Source organism: Dermochelys coriacea, chromosome 11, assembly GCF_009764565.3.
Source record: "Dermochelys coriacea isolate rDerCor1 chromosome 11, rDerCor1.pri.v4, whole genome shotgun sequence".
Lineage (NCBI taxonomy): Eukaryota > Metazoa > Chordata > Testudines > Dermochelyidae > Dermochelys > Dermochelys coriacea.
In genome coordinates, this window is record NC_050078.2 from 48,374,047 (window position 1) to 48,388,807 (window position 14,761).

General features: G+C 41.5%; 1 protein-coding gene across 4 annotated transcripts in view; it reads left to right on the forward strand.

The window, feature by feature from the left end:
* Nucleotides 1-1,384: 1,384 nt before the first annotated feature.
* DNAJC10 (DnaJ heat shock protein family (Hsp40) member C10) overlaps nt 1,385-14,761 on the forward strand; it is a 35,921-nt gene continuing 22,544 nt past the window's right edge. For 2 of the 4 annotated variants that reach the window (XM_038422229.2, XM_043505444.1), the window contains exons 1-8: nt 1,385-1,509; nt 2,480-2,860; nt 5,817-5,982; nt 7,812-7,862; nt 11,842-11,924; nt 12,136-12,267; nt 13,388-13,481; nt 13,770-13,847. In XM_038422229.2, coding sequence (XP_038278157.1) covers nt 2,654-2,860; nt 5,817-5,982; nt 7,812-7,862; nt 11,842-11,924; nt 12,136-12,267; nt 13,388-13,481; nt 13,770-13,847 — 811 coding nt within the window. In that variant the 5' untranslated portion in view covers nt 1,385-1,509; nt 2,480-2,653. Of the gene's footprint in view, nt 1,994-2,479; nt 2,861-5,816; nt 5,983-7,811; nt 7,863-11,841; nt 11,925-12,135; nt 12,268-13,387; nt 13,482-13,769; nt 13,848-14,761 lie in introns of all 4 variants that reach the window. The other 2 variants (XM_038422230.2, XM_043505446.1) reach the window with 2 other exon arrangements.

The window sequence follows — 14,761 nt, forward strand, 5'->3', positions numbered from 1 at the left end:
GCAGAGCTGAAACCAGGAGCTGTGGGGCTGAAGCCCTGAGCCCTGGCGCCCCCAAGGTGCTGAAGCTTCAAGTCCCAACATCACCCAAGAGGCTGTAGCCAGGAGTTGGGTGGTGAAAGCCCAGAGCCCATAGGCAGAGTTGGGAGGGCACAGGGGTGTTGCCCCCCCCAACCGAAGTGCCTTATCCAGAGCAGGGAAGTCATAGGGGCAGCTCCACCCCATCCCCTTCTCTCCACCAGGTCCCTAAGGGCCCGTCCCTTGACTAGGTCAGAGGCCAGAAGCTGGAGCCAGGTGGGATGACCACTACTCCGACCGGTGCCATGGGGCAGGCAGCCATGGTGTTCCCCCATCTCCTCTTGCTGGTGCCTGGGGTTGTGGCTGCTCCTCAGCTCCCAGCCCCATTTGACTGCTCAACCTCGGTGTGTGTGGGGGGGGGGGAGGCCCTCCCAGCACAGTCAGTAGCTACCCCCTTTTCAAGAGCTACACCCCCTGCCTGCAGCAGCCCGTTCCCCTTCTCCCTGCACGCACGCAGCTCCAGCTACCCGCCCTGCCTACAGCCTTAGCTACTTCCCCCACGCCTGCCCGCACAGCCCGTTACCCCACTGCCTGCACCCTGAGCTATCCCCCCCACCCACCTGCACAGCCCGTTACCCCACTGCCTACACCCTGAGCTACCCCCCACCCGCCTGCACAGCCCGTTACCCCACTGCCTGCACCCTGAGCTACCCCCCACCCACCTGCACAGCCCGTTACCCCACTGCCTGCACCCTGAGCTACCCCCCACCCGCCTGCACAGCCCGTTACCCCACTGCCTGCACCCTGAGCTACCCCCCACCCGCCTGCACAGCCCGTTACCCCACTGCCTGCACAGCCCGTTACCCCACTGCCTGCACAGCCCGTTACCCCACTGCCTGCACCCTGAGCTACCCCCCACCCGCCTGCACAGCCCGTTACCCCACTGCCTGCACCCTGAGCTACCCCCCACCCGCCTGCACAGCCCGTTACCCCACTGCCTGCACCCTGAGCTACCCCCCACCCACAGCCTCAGCTACCCCCACTGAGCTGAGCCCCTTCCCCCCCTTTATAATTTTTGGTTGCAACTCTCGCAGGCGAGACAGGCTGGGTGACCTGCTGCGGGGAGCCCCACTCCCCCCGCAGCCCTGTAGAAGTCAAACTCCACCTATGCCGGAGGACGCTCCCCCCCCCCCGCCGGGCCCCGGAGATTTTAGGGGGCGACCCCCCCGCCGCGTGTGATCCTCGCACCAGCCCCGGGTTCAGCAGCCCGGCGCACGCGGGCCTGGGCCTCTGCCCCCGTCACGCCACGGCCCCGCCCGCGCACGAGCCGCGGCCACGTCAGCCCTCCCGGCCCCACCTGCCTCCGGCTCGGAGCCGGATCCGCCTCGCGTCACCGCTTTTGCTCCGCCCCGGCCCATGCTGCTCCGCGCCCGGCCCCTCCTCCGCCGCCGGCTCCTGCGCATCCCGCCGGGGAGCCTAGCGCCGCGCAGACCGGTAAGCGCGGCCCGCCCGGGGGGCACCTGCCTCGTCCCCGCGCTGCTCCTCCTCCTCGGTCACCAGCATCCTCCCTGGGCCGCCGCTCCCGCCCTCAGCCCCCCCGCCGAGGCTGCCTCCCCCAAAGCCGACAGCCCCGCGCCTCCCTCTCCCCATCCCCGTAGCCCTGCCCTCGGTCCCAGATCTCCTCCTCCGCCTCCACAACAGCCTCCCCCCCGTTCCCACCCATGATCTGCCCCCTCCTCTGTCTCTTCCCTTCCCCAGTCTGTCACGCGCTCATCTTCCGCCCCAGTGTTGTATAACCTCCCCCCAGGTTAAGGTGCTCAAGGAGCTATCTTTGGTCCTAGCCTGTTTCACACAACCCGCATAGCCCACATATGCTAGGCACAGAGAGACCTCACCCAAGGCTGCGTGCACCTAGGTCCAGCACAGGCTGCATGACTCTGCGGCCAGCTGAAGCCCTGTGAAGGAGGGAGGTGTTTAGGTTCGTTTTGATTTTTTTTAAGAGGTTTTAAATGTCGAATTGAAACGCATTTCACTCCTGGGATGAAGGATTGTGCAGTGCTGAAATAACTACTTTTAAACTAATTGCTCCTCCCTGCAGAAATATCTCCTCCTCCTGTCCCTGAGTGACTGAGACTACAGGGTGGGGAAAAATGAGAAAGGAAAAGCAAGCAGAAAATAAATATATTCCTAAATGATAAAGAGATCTAGGCTTTAATGTCTCTCAGTGGGGGCTACTCACATGAGTAAAGCTTTGCAGAATTAGCCCATCCCAGAGAAGGGGCGATAAAAGTTAATGATCACTAACACTTAAATTATATAGAACTATCAAAAGAAGTTGATTGATTTTTCTTGTTACTAATGTTAGGGTGCATTCTGCTAAAGCTGTTAATGTTTCTTAATAACTTATAAATATAATATAGTGAAACCTTTACTAAATGGCTTTCTCTCCCCCCCCCCCTTACAGGTTGTAACTTTTGCAAGACAATTATCATGTGACTGGGGATTATGACAACCAAAATCTTAAAGAAAACTCCTTAAATTAAACATCTATAGCTTTTGAACATCTTGGAACTTATTGGATACACTCTTTGAAGTCTGTCTGAATTGTAACTTGTATAACTTTTTTAAAAGCTTCATAATGGAGTTCTTATTATTCAAAGGAGACGGCATTAGAGATTTGAAAAGAACTTTGTTATTATTTTTAGTTTTAACATGTCTGATAGCTCTTGTTTGCACTGATCAGGACTATTACAGTTTACTTGGAATATCCAAAGAAGCAAGTAATAGAGAAATAAGACAGGCTTTCAAAAAACTGGCATTAAAGTTACATCCTGATAAAAATCAGGTAAGTAAAATCTTTAAGTTCCTGTCAAAGTTACTAACAAATTTATTAGAGCATAAGCTTTCATGAGCTATAGCTCACTTCATCGGATGCATTTGGTGGAAAATGCAATTTGGTTTTTTTTCCACCAGATGCATCCGATGAAGTGAGCTGTAGCTCACGAAAGCTTATGCTCTAATAAATTTGTTAGTCTCTAAGGTGCCACAAGTACTCCTTTTCTTTTTGCGAATACAGACTAACACGGCTGCTACTCTGAAACCTGTGATAAAGTTAGCACTGTTTGAGCTAATTCGTCCAGTGTTAACTAACTTTAAAATGGACTTTTATTTGCTTTTTAACAAATTTGAAACTTTACATCTTTGTGTCTTAGATTTTTGAAGTGATGCAATAACATAATACTTAGTTTAGACTAGCTGACTGTGCTCCAAAGAAAAGCAAAAATAAAAGTGGATATGTTAGTAAATTATGGCAAAGTTGAACTGAAGTCATACTGAGCCATTGAAGCCAAAAGGCGTGATAGTTTATAAATTTTCTCCAGTGCTTTCTCTTATTTAGAATTACACTGCGTCTGTCAGTTTTAGCTGTTACTTATTGTTCTTACTATAAAGTTGCATCTGTGTAATAAATATTGCTGGGCCATGTCACGTCAGTCCTGTTTGGAAACTGAGTAGGGGAAAGCAAAAATTCTGGGATGGCCTGTGGATGAGAAGGGGAAATGGAGAGACCCCGTAAGGAAACATTTTTTATTTGTATTCTCCTATACAATACTCAAGACTTACTGGAATAATTAGACAGTCTTGGAGTAGGACATACAAAGGCCTTGATCTTGCTACTTGTTCCATATATGTGGAGCCCTGCACCCTCAGAGAGCCCCAATGATGTCAATGAGGGTCCATGTGGGCACAGTAATCTGCCTGTATGAGCAAGCTGCAGGAGTGGGGCCTAAAATGCCAAAGTTGATGCTATACTGTTGAACTTGACATCAAGGAGAAGGACTTTCACCAAACATTTATGACATGGGTCCAGGAAGCAAATATGTATTTGACTATATACTATCATTTCAATGGGGAAGAGAGGAGTGACTGAACATGGATTAAGTGTTGAGGAATATGTTATAGTATATAGCCTCTAATTAGGAAGACTTAATTTTACTCTGCCTTTCCTCCCACAATAAAGATAAAAACGGATCAGCTGTAACCTACTATATGTGGTTGTTTCTTGCTATCTCAAAGAGCATTTCAGCGATAACTGATACATCACTTGAAATAGAATAGCTTATTAACAGTGTCTGAAATGCTCTCTCTGCTACTTTATAGGTTTTAACTGGACTCTCTACTTATACTTTCAAAAGTATTAAGATTACAAAGTGGTATCTATAATTTCCATAAAATATGGAATTACTACTATGTAAGAGATTTCTCAACAGACTACCTTCTGCAGAATTAAACATATATTTTGTGTAGACTCTTAGATGACACTATCAATTCATGCATGTAACGCCCTATAATGTTAATAGCAGCTGTGCAGGTGCATCAGGCAGGAAATGGTCTCTTTATAACTTATTTTTTAGTATTGCTGTATATTAATATAGTAATTTAAGGCAAGTTTTTAAGTAATAATGGGAAAGGTGAGAGAGTTAATATAATACTGGTGAGCTAGAGCTCTCAGTCAGCACAGGACCAAGAGAAGGGATATAAAGGTAAGTGTAAGCCACCTTTCCACTCCCCTGATTCTGGAGCAGACTAGAAGCCAAAATGGTCCTTGATGTAATTAAAGGAAGCCTAAGGATTGTTCTGAATTGTACCAGCTACAGCATTTGGTCTGTCCCTAAAGGATTGCTAGTCTCTAGCCAAGGACCACTGGAGAACATTATATTCCAGGGGTGGCCAACCTGAGCCTGAGAAGAAGCCAGAATTTACCAATGTGCATTGCCAAAGAGCCACAGTAATACATCAGCATTCCCCCATCCTCTCCCCACACCACTCCCAGTGCTTCCCGCCCACCAGCAGTCCCACCGATCAGTGCCTCCCCCTCCCTCCCTGCACCTCCTGATCAGCTGTTCCATGGCATGCAGGAGGCTCTGGGGGAAGGGGGAGGAGCGAGGGCACTGCAGGTTCAGGGGAGGGGGTGGGAAGAGGTGAGGTAGGGGCAGGGCCTGTGGCAGAGCCAGAGGTTGAGCAGCGAGCACCCCCTGGCAAATTGGAAAGTTGGCGTCTGTAGCTCCAGCCCCGGAGTAGGTGCCTATACAAGGAGCTATATATTAGCCTCTGAAGAGCTGCATGTGGCTCTGAAGCTACAGGTTAGTCACCCCTGTTATATTCCATCTCTACCCCTGGCTGCCCACCTTGTTTCCATCACTTCCCCTACACCTGAGTGGGGATGGGAGGCAGATATTGCTTCTGTGTCACAGGAGTTCCTAGCTGCAGTTGTTTTGTGCCACCAGACAGATGCAAATAAAGTAGAGCCAAAGGCCAGCGCATGCCCAAGTTTTATTTTTTTTAGGAAAATGGTAGATCCTCAGAGGGCATGTAGGTGTTTTCTTAAGGGAAAATTGCACTGTAATAACATATTGCAATCACTACATCTAATTTTAAAGAAATAAATCACAAATACATTAAAGTATAAAATAAACAGAATAAAAAACAAACAAAAAACTTGCTATCTTGACAGTCTGGTGTAGAATTCAACTCACATTTGAGTGATAAGAAAAGCAGAGGCTTTCAATATTACTGTTAGATCATCTTCAAATGCGAGTTGAACTCTCTGTGCTACTCTACCTTATTATCAATACTGGTTGTCTTGCTTAGAGGCTTCCATCTGATGGCAATTTCCATTGAGAAACAATTTACAACATTCATAGTTATGGAGACATTGAAACAGATGTATTGCTGAAAGTTCATTTAATATTTGTAATTATACATTGGACAAATATTTAGTAATTGTGGTTTTCCTTTGATAGAATGATCCAGATGCTCATGAAAACTTCTTGAAAATAAATAGAGCATATGAAGTATTAAAAGATGACGAGCTACGGAAGAAGTATGATAAATATGGAGAGAAAGGTCTTGAAGATCACCAACAAGGAGGTCGATACGAGAGCTGGAACTTTTATCGCTATGATTTTGGTAAGATGTGTGTTTGTAGTTTGCTTATCTTACAATCCCGAGTAAATGCAAAATTTTTGGCTATGCCAACTCTATGTACATACTTTCCTCTTAGACCCTCTCTTCTTCTTTCTAGCCTCCACAGCTGTCTTTTTTTCCTCCTTTCTCCCTACTGTCTATGTTAGCCTTAAGGTATCTTGTTAAAATAATCCACCAAACAGCAGTAATAGTACAGTCAGCTTGGTATTAAATCCACTCATTACACTATTTGCTTTTTTACTGTTCAGTTATAGTGTGCGTATATATGTGTGTATTATATGTGATAAGTGATCTTTGTTCATTTGCAATCAAATACTAATATTGTGTCATATTAACTTCTTAATACAAGGGGAGGGTTTCTTTTTAATTCCTTCAGATTTTTTTTTATACTGGAAACCCATAACAAGTATTCTCCCTTACTTACACTTTATACATAAAGAGCCCAATCCTGCAAAACAGTTAATTCCCATGGAGTCTTATTGGAGATCAATGTAACTATACTAGGAAGTAAGCATACACACTGGAGCAATAGGGTTATGCCAAATATGATTTTGAAATCAGTTTTTCAAACAAAAATTGTCCAGATATTTGCTGGCAATTAGATAGCCAGGATGTCTTTTCAGAGCTAATGTGACACAGGTAGGTAACTTGGAAAATAGACAACTGAGAGACTGCAATGATGATTTCCACCATGCCATAAACATGGAAGCTGAAGTGAGCCCCTATTTTGGTGAATTGGATAAAAACATCACAAGCGAAGGAGAGAATTCCTATGCTTGTATTTTGCTGAAGCAGTCTAACCCTGAAAAAACTCAGAGTACAAAGGGAACATTTTATGAAACAAACCCCCCCCCCCCAACTTAATGTTTGTGTACACCTAAATTAAATAAACCAGAGACATGCACATTACATGAAATTGAGAGTAATTTCAATTTTCTTTAGAGGTTACAATAATTTAAAAATTTCACGTGTTCGAGTCAACCACTTTTGTCAGGAAGTGCAGATTTAAAATGTCAGATTTTTAACTTTTATCGAACATTCATTTTAAGTATATGTACAGTTATGCTTAGTTTATTTTTTCTTCTGGATTTTTATTTTATTGTGAATTTATTGCTTCTGTATGGTGATGGCTTGATAACTCTGGAGGATACTGAAGTTCTATCTTATTTGTATTATAGCAGTACCTAGAGGCCTTAACTGACATTTGGGACTTTTGTGTTAGGCACTGTACAAACCATGCCGAGACAATTCCTGCCCCAAAGAGCTGACAATCTAAATAGATAAGACAGACAAAAGGTTAGAGAGGTTTGGGGTACCAAGAGGGAAAGTGACAAAAGTCAAAACAGCAGGCCAGTGACAGACCTGGGACTAGAACTTAGGTTTCAAAAGTCTCAGTGCTGTGCTCTATCAACTGAATCATGCAGCCTCTCAAACCCTCATCAGGCACTCAGTATTGCGTCTCATCTGTGACAAAGACGTACTACATCTTTGTGTGAACAGCCAGGTCAGTCTCCTATGCCTACTCAATGACTGGTTTGTCTGCCGAGGATGCCAAAAGATTCCCAGCTGTGATGGTGGCTATTGTGATGTGGACATTTATCTCCTGGGAATTGAACTGAGACCAAATTAATCTTATATGTACCACTGAATTACATATCACATGGTAAAATCTTTCACCTTGCTAATATGCACCATCATTTGTTTTCTACAAATTTCATTTTGTGCAAAAAGCATAGGAGTATTTCTGGATTCTTTTATGTAAAGATTGCAAAAGAAAAATAGTTGCTGACTTTGTATTTTTTTCTTACTAGGTATTTATGATGATGATCCTGAAATCATAACGCTGGATAGAGGAGAATTTGGTATGTTCGTCAAGTCATACGTGTTCTCTAATATTTTAGCATTGTGTAAATATTATTTTCAGACTGAATTTTTTCATGGTATACATAGATTATAAATTTTCAGAATACCACCAGAAAAAAAAGGTGCATATTATATCCAAAGAGAAAAATGTTTTTGAGCATCATGGGTCAATTAACAAATGCTATGCAGATCAATGCCAGTCAGCTTTTTAGATTGAATTTGAAAGAAAGTGTGTAATATCTGAAGGGAAAATTATTTACCTTGTAATTTTCTTTCTCTGGATTTATTATCCTGCAGAATTCTCACTCTTTGGGATTGTGTCTTGAGCACACATCTCCCAAGAGGCAGCTTATTTCCAAAACTAGCAGTTCAGTCAGTTCTACTTACCTGCAGTTCTGCTTGTTTGAAGATACCATTTGACAGGATTCCTATTCTGACATTCTTAAGTCTTAGCTCCCTGATGTAAAAAAATAAAAAGTCTTAATCCAGACACCAGGAAACAGCTCATACTGATCAATGATGTGGGTGGGGGCTTTTGTTTTTCCCCTCTCATATTTATTGTTAGTTTATTTATTTATTTATTTATTGTTAGTGTTTACAGACAGTTGTGTTTTCAAAATAAGATGCTGTACTCACAGACAATTGACAGTGTTCTACTATTAGTTTCTAGAAATTAGTAAATCTTAACTGTCTTTTTTTATATACTTCAGCATTATAGTAAGACAGCAGTTTTCAGTCAAACATACTGACATCTTATAGCACAAACAATAATTCCCAGACGAAATAGAAAAGACAAAACACAAATGAATTAGAGCCAGGATGTGATAGTGACTTTTTATACAGATACCTGAAGGAGGACAGCTTGTTTTTCTTAGATACACTTTGGCTCAGATTCCTTAAATGTGCATTTAGTATACTGCTGCTACTCTTTGTTTAAACAAATGTGTAATAGATATAGTAGAACTTATGTCTAGGATGAAACACGCATATATGCCAAAAATGTATGAATTAGTACTAGAACTATACAAGGATTAATTGCTTAAATTAAAGGGGAATTAAATCCATCCTCCAACCAAGATACAGGACAGCCCTGTGCCCCCTCAGCATTCACTTTCACAGCAGCAGCCATCACCCTTGTACACCTCATACTCAGGTGTTTGTGATCACTAGATTCATGCAGTTACCAATAGTTCAGAACCCAGCCAATCCCCCAAATCCCTGCTATGACTGCCTTTGCAGAAACAGTACTGAGAGCCTTCTTGTGCGCCTGTTTTGCCACCACCTTATTGCCTCTTCCCCATGTCATTGAACCACTGTGTTTCTGCTCTTCTGAGGACCTTTTGCACCTTGAGGTTGGGGCTGACCCCTCGCCGGAATCAATTCCCCTCTCAGACCAGCTAACCCCTGCCCAGCAGGCAGAGATCAGAGAGGTGCTGCATTCATACTGGCAGCTGTTCTCCAACAGGCCTGGGCTCACTAGCCTGGATGTCCACCAGGTGAAGACAGGAGCCAACCCTCCCATCAGGTGTTCCCCATTCACAGTCACTGGGAAAACAGCCCAGGACCTGCACCCTCTTCTGTGATGGGTGGTGAATTAACCTTTGGTTAATGATAATCTAATGACACATTTATTTTATAACAAAGCAATATAATTTTCTATGTATCACAGCTTCCATTTTAAAATTCTGGATATATGAATTTAAACAAAGTTCTATTTAAAAAAATTAAAAGGATATAGCCAACTTAATTTCACTTCTATGGCAGTCTTTTTCTCTTCTCTTGTTAGAAGTAACACCTAAAGATAAACATAACTAATATAGAATGTTGGGGAAAAGTCATTGTTTTTCCACTTGTATATGTTTGACAGCATTGTATATATCGTTTTCCTTATATAGTCAGCTAGGCTTTGAGCCTGCAAGCTGAACCACTGAGGTACACCATTATACCCACATAGAGCCTCACAAAGACAAAAAAGTTCCACATGAGATATTGGCCACCTGCAGAAACAGGACTGTAGTCAATTTCCCCTGTTCGTTTAGGTGTTTCACACAGCAACAGCAGAGAGATTTTTAAAATAGGAAAACATGACTGAAAAACCCCGCTAAAATTGGACTCTGAGCCACATTATTTGAAGTCAATGGTACCCCTTTAGTAATGAGTATTCTAATATACATACATGCTTTGACAGGTAACAAGCCTTGTGGATAGGGGAAGTAGTAGATGTGGTATATCTTGACTTTGTAAGGCTTTTGATACTGTCTGGCATAACCTCCTCTTAAACAAACTAGGGAAATACAGCTTATATGGAGCTACTATAACGTAGGTACATAACTGGTTGAAAAAGCTTCCCAGAGAGTAGTTTTCAGTGTTTCACAGTCAAACTGGAAGGGCATATTGGGGTCCCGCAGGGATCAGTCCTGGGTACTGTTCTATTCAATATCTTCATCAGTGATTTAGATAATGGCATAGAGAGTACACTTATAAAGTCTGCAGACCATACCAAGCTGGGAAGGGTTGCAAGTGCTTTGGAGGATAGAATTAAAATTCAAAATGATCTAGACAAACTGTAGAAATGGTCTGAAGTATAGGTGATGAAATTCAATAAGGACAAATGTAAAGTACTCCAATTAGGAAGGAACAATCAATTGCACACGTACAAAATGGGAAATGACTGCTTAGGAAGGAGTACTGCGGAAAGGGATCTGGGGGTTATAGTGGATTGCAAGCTAAATATGAGTCAGTGTAACACTGTTGCAAAAAAAAGCAAACATCATTCTGGGATACATTAGGGGGTGCGTTGTAAGCAAGATACGAGAAGTAATTCTTCCCCTCTAGTCCATGCTGATAAGGCCTCAGCTGGAGTATTGTGTCCAGTTCCAGGTGCCACATTTCAGGAAGTTGTGGACAAATTGGAGAGACCAGAGATGAACAACAAAGATTATTAAAGGTCTAGAAAACATGACCTATGAAGGAAGATTGAAAAAAAATTGGGTTTATTTAGTCTGGAGAAGAAAAGACTGAGAGGAGACATAACAGTTTTCAAGTACATAAAAGGTTGTTACAAGGAGGAGGGAAGTAAATTGTTCTCATTAACTTCTGAGGACAGGACAAGAAGCAATGGTCTTAAATTGAAGAAAGGGAGTTTTAGGTTGGACATTAGGAAAAGCTTCTTAATTGTCAGGGTGGTTAAGCACTGGAACAAATTGCCTAGGGAGGTTGTGGAAGCTCCGTCATTGGCAATTTTTAAGAACAGGTTAGACAAACACCCATCAGGAATGGTCTAGTTATTACATAGTCCTGCCTTGGGGCTGGACAAGATGACTCAAGGTCCCTTCCAGTCCTACGCTTCTGTGATTCTGTGCTCCCCTTTGAGACTAGTCATTAGGTAGTTGGCCCCTAACCAAAGCACATTAAATTAATTACAGCCTGCAATTTAAATTGCGTTTTCAGATGTAAAAATAAACCTCTCTTATTTGAAGTAGAATTTTTCATTCGGTTCAGGTTTGATCATTACTTACCACATGGCAAGTGTGCAAGTGATTGGCAGGAGATAATATGTATCTGATGAGTAGAGGTAGTGTTTGTATTTTGTTAATGTAACTAACTTTCTATAATCCTTCTGATATTTAAAGTATATGTTTAATTTGTTAGTGGGTTTAAATTACTATAGTGTGTTTACTAGCTCAATTATACGTAAACAAAATTTCATAGTTAAGCAGGTGGTTTTACTTCAGTTATGCCTTTCATGTGTCCTGCATATGCCAGTGAGAGTGTAAATGGAGTTGCAGTCATTACACTATACTAGGTATTACTGATATCCACTGCATCAGGGAATTCTAAACACTTGAACTCAGGTCTTAAAATGGGTGTGTATTTATTCTCTCTCACACACTCACACTATTTGTAGATGCAAAATTTAAAAGGAAGCTTTTATCAATTCTTAACTTAAGTATATTTTTGTCTTGTCTTGTTAACCAGATGCTGCTGTTAACTCTGGAGAACTCTGGTTCATAAATTTCTATTCCCCTCGATGTTCACACTGCCATGATTTAGCACCTACAGTATGTATTTACAGTCAGCATCTTAATTCTGAAAATGTATTTCAAGTAGACGCTTTTTTTATTTTGAGTAAAACTTTGTCAAGTTTGATTTTAATGTTGAAGCCAAAGCCTAAAACAGCATTGATTCAAGAAGCCAACGGCAGAAGAATTTTGAAAATTGTTTTCAAAGGAAAATATCCCAAGTTTTCTTTTTTCCCCCCTTCCTTTTTAGTGGAGAGAATTTGCTAAAGAAATGGATGGACTAATGCGCATTGGAGCTGTAAATTGTGGTGATAACAGAATGCTTTGTCGGATCAAAGGAATTAATAGTTATCCAAGTCTCTATGTTTTCAAAACTGGAATGGTGAGTAATTAAACTCTTCTTTGTTTTTTTTTTCCAGGTTTTATAAATAATGGATGTTTATATGCTCTTTCTATTTTGTGCATGTATTTGTGTTTTGTTATGTGTTTATATTTTTATATAAAAATAATTCAAATAAAGTTAAAGAATTCTAAGGAAGAATACTAAACTAAAATACATTTGATCATTGATGCTATACTGGTAAAGAATTTTTCTTAATAGTCTAATTTATTCTTTTTATAAAAAGAATTTGGATTTTCATTCACCATGAACAGCCCAGTTACACTAGCCAATTTCACTTTTGATCATGTTATATTACAACTAAGTGAGGAAACAAATAAATACCTCTCAAACAGTTCTCTTCAGATCATTTTGCAATAGAGAGTAAGTATCACTTCTTCCATTTTGGGGAAATTGAGACACTGAGGTTAAATGATTTGTTCAAGGCTATACAATGAGTAAGTGATAGATCTGGGAATTGAATACAAGGCTTTGAACACCCAGAGCAGTGCCCTATTCACTGAGCCACACTGCCTCTATCACAGTTCTGTATTGAAGTTTCCAACAATGTGGGATAATATTTAAATATATGCAATACTCTGCTTCAAGCTTAAGGAACTTTGAGAGTATTCCTTTTAAAGACACCTGCATATTATTTTTACAAAATTTCTTCCACTGTAGCAATGTGCTGTACTGCATGATACTTAGTCTGGTTATTGAGCATTCAGCATATAATGCTACAGTGGAGCGAATGTGTAAACTTTTGAGGAGGTTAAAGTAGAGGAGATGTATATTACAGAAGACTGACACAATACTCACTTCTTTTAAACAAATAGACATGACTATGGGAACTGATATTTCTGAGGCCTTATAATCCTGGTATTGCTGGACTAAATGGAAGCCATATATAAACTAGACAAGGGCCTGAGTCACAAAATTCAAATTTAAGGTTGAACTCCAAAGTTTGGGATGGAGGGTGAAAGCATATGGATCTAGGATTTTGGTTAAGGTCCATCTGCACTGTAAATAATAATTTCAATCATCAATTACTGTGTAATGATTTCTACAAGTTAAATTTTGCATTAACACTTTTTTTGTTATTTTTTTATTTTTTTGGGGGTAGAATCCAGTGAAATATTATGGAGACAGATCAAAGGAAAGTTTAATGAGTTTTGCCATGCAGTATGTCACAAGCACAGTGACAGAGTTATGGGCAGGTAATGTAATTTGTTTGGGCTATTGATTTTTATTTTGTTTTTTTAAGATAAGGAGGGGTTGCCAGGATTATATATACATTTAATTGAGTGTGTGTACCCAGTATTTCTTACTCAAGGTTGAAATTTGTGCATGTGCACACACACAATACTTGAAATTAAAAAATTGTTTAATTGTAGTTGTGCTAATAAGCATGCTAGTTTCATAGTTTACATACAATAATTTTTCATATTTAAAACAAAACATCAAACAGAAATTGATATGGATTTTGTGCTTTTTTTTTTTAATAGGAAATTTTGTTAATGCTATTCAAGCTTCATTTGCCTCTGGTGTTGGCTGGCTGATCACTTTCTGTGCTGAGGGTGGAGGTAAATATATTAAATAAGGCAAACTGATTGAAGAGAATACAATTCTCTTTTGTTTTTTGCTGACAGTGACACATTTGCTGCTGCTTCTAATGAATATTTTAATGGGGTAAAATTCACACACACTGTGGAAGGCCAGCACAAGGCCATATGGACCACTTAAGCCCTATTATAGGGCTACTTGGGAAAGGGAACATTAATGGAGGTACTGTACAGTGATGCTTGCACACCATAAATGTGTCACAAGATTGGCCTCTGTCCTGGGCCCACAATGAGGCCTTGCCATAGGATCCATACTTTTGCAATAGTCCCCACACATCCCATGCAACTGACACAGACAGGTTTTGGCTGCTGTTACAGCTCATAGGCTGCAACATAATATACTAGAAAAGTACACAGCATCCCTGCTCATTGGCCCTGGATTGGTGGGAAGTGGTGGACTTTCCCTCGCCAATCATAATGCAAAAAAGATTGAATAATGATTAAATATTTTAGGCATTATGTAGCCCTTGCACAACTTAAGTTTGCATATCACAAACTACACATCTGATCAAATAATAAAAAACGGGGCGGGTGAACTTTTTAAATAAATGAGTGGGGTTTTGGAGTGGCACCCTTCCCAAAGCCCTCCCCATCTAGTGTCCCCTCTCCAGCCATTGGGGACATTTGTACTAGCAATCACAGATGGGCCACGTGCCATTGTAGGCAGTCATCACACCATCCCCTCCATAAATTTATCACACTCAGTCTTGAAGCCAGTTAGGTTTTCTGCCCCCCCCCCCTTCTGCTTAGAATGCTGTTCCAGAATTTCACTCCTCTGATGTTTAGAGACCTTTGTCTTATTTCAAGCATAAACTTGTTAATGGTCATTTGTTCTTGTGTCCACATTAGCACTTAAGTTAACTCCCTTCTCCCTC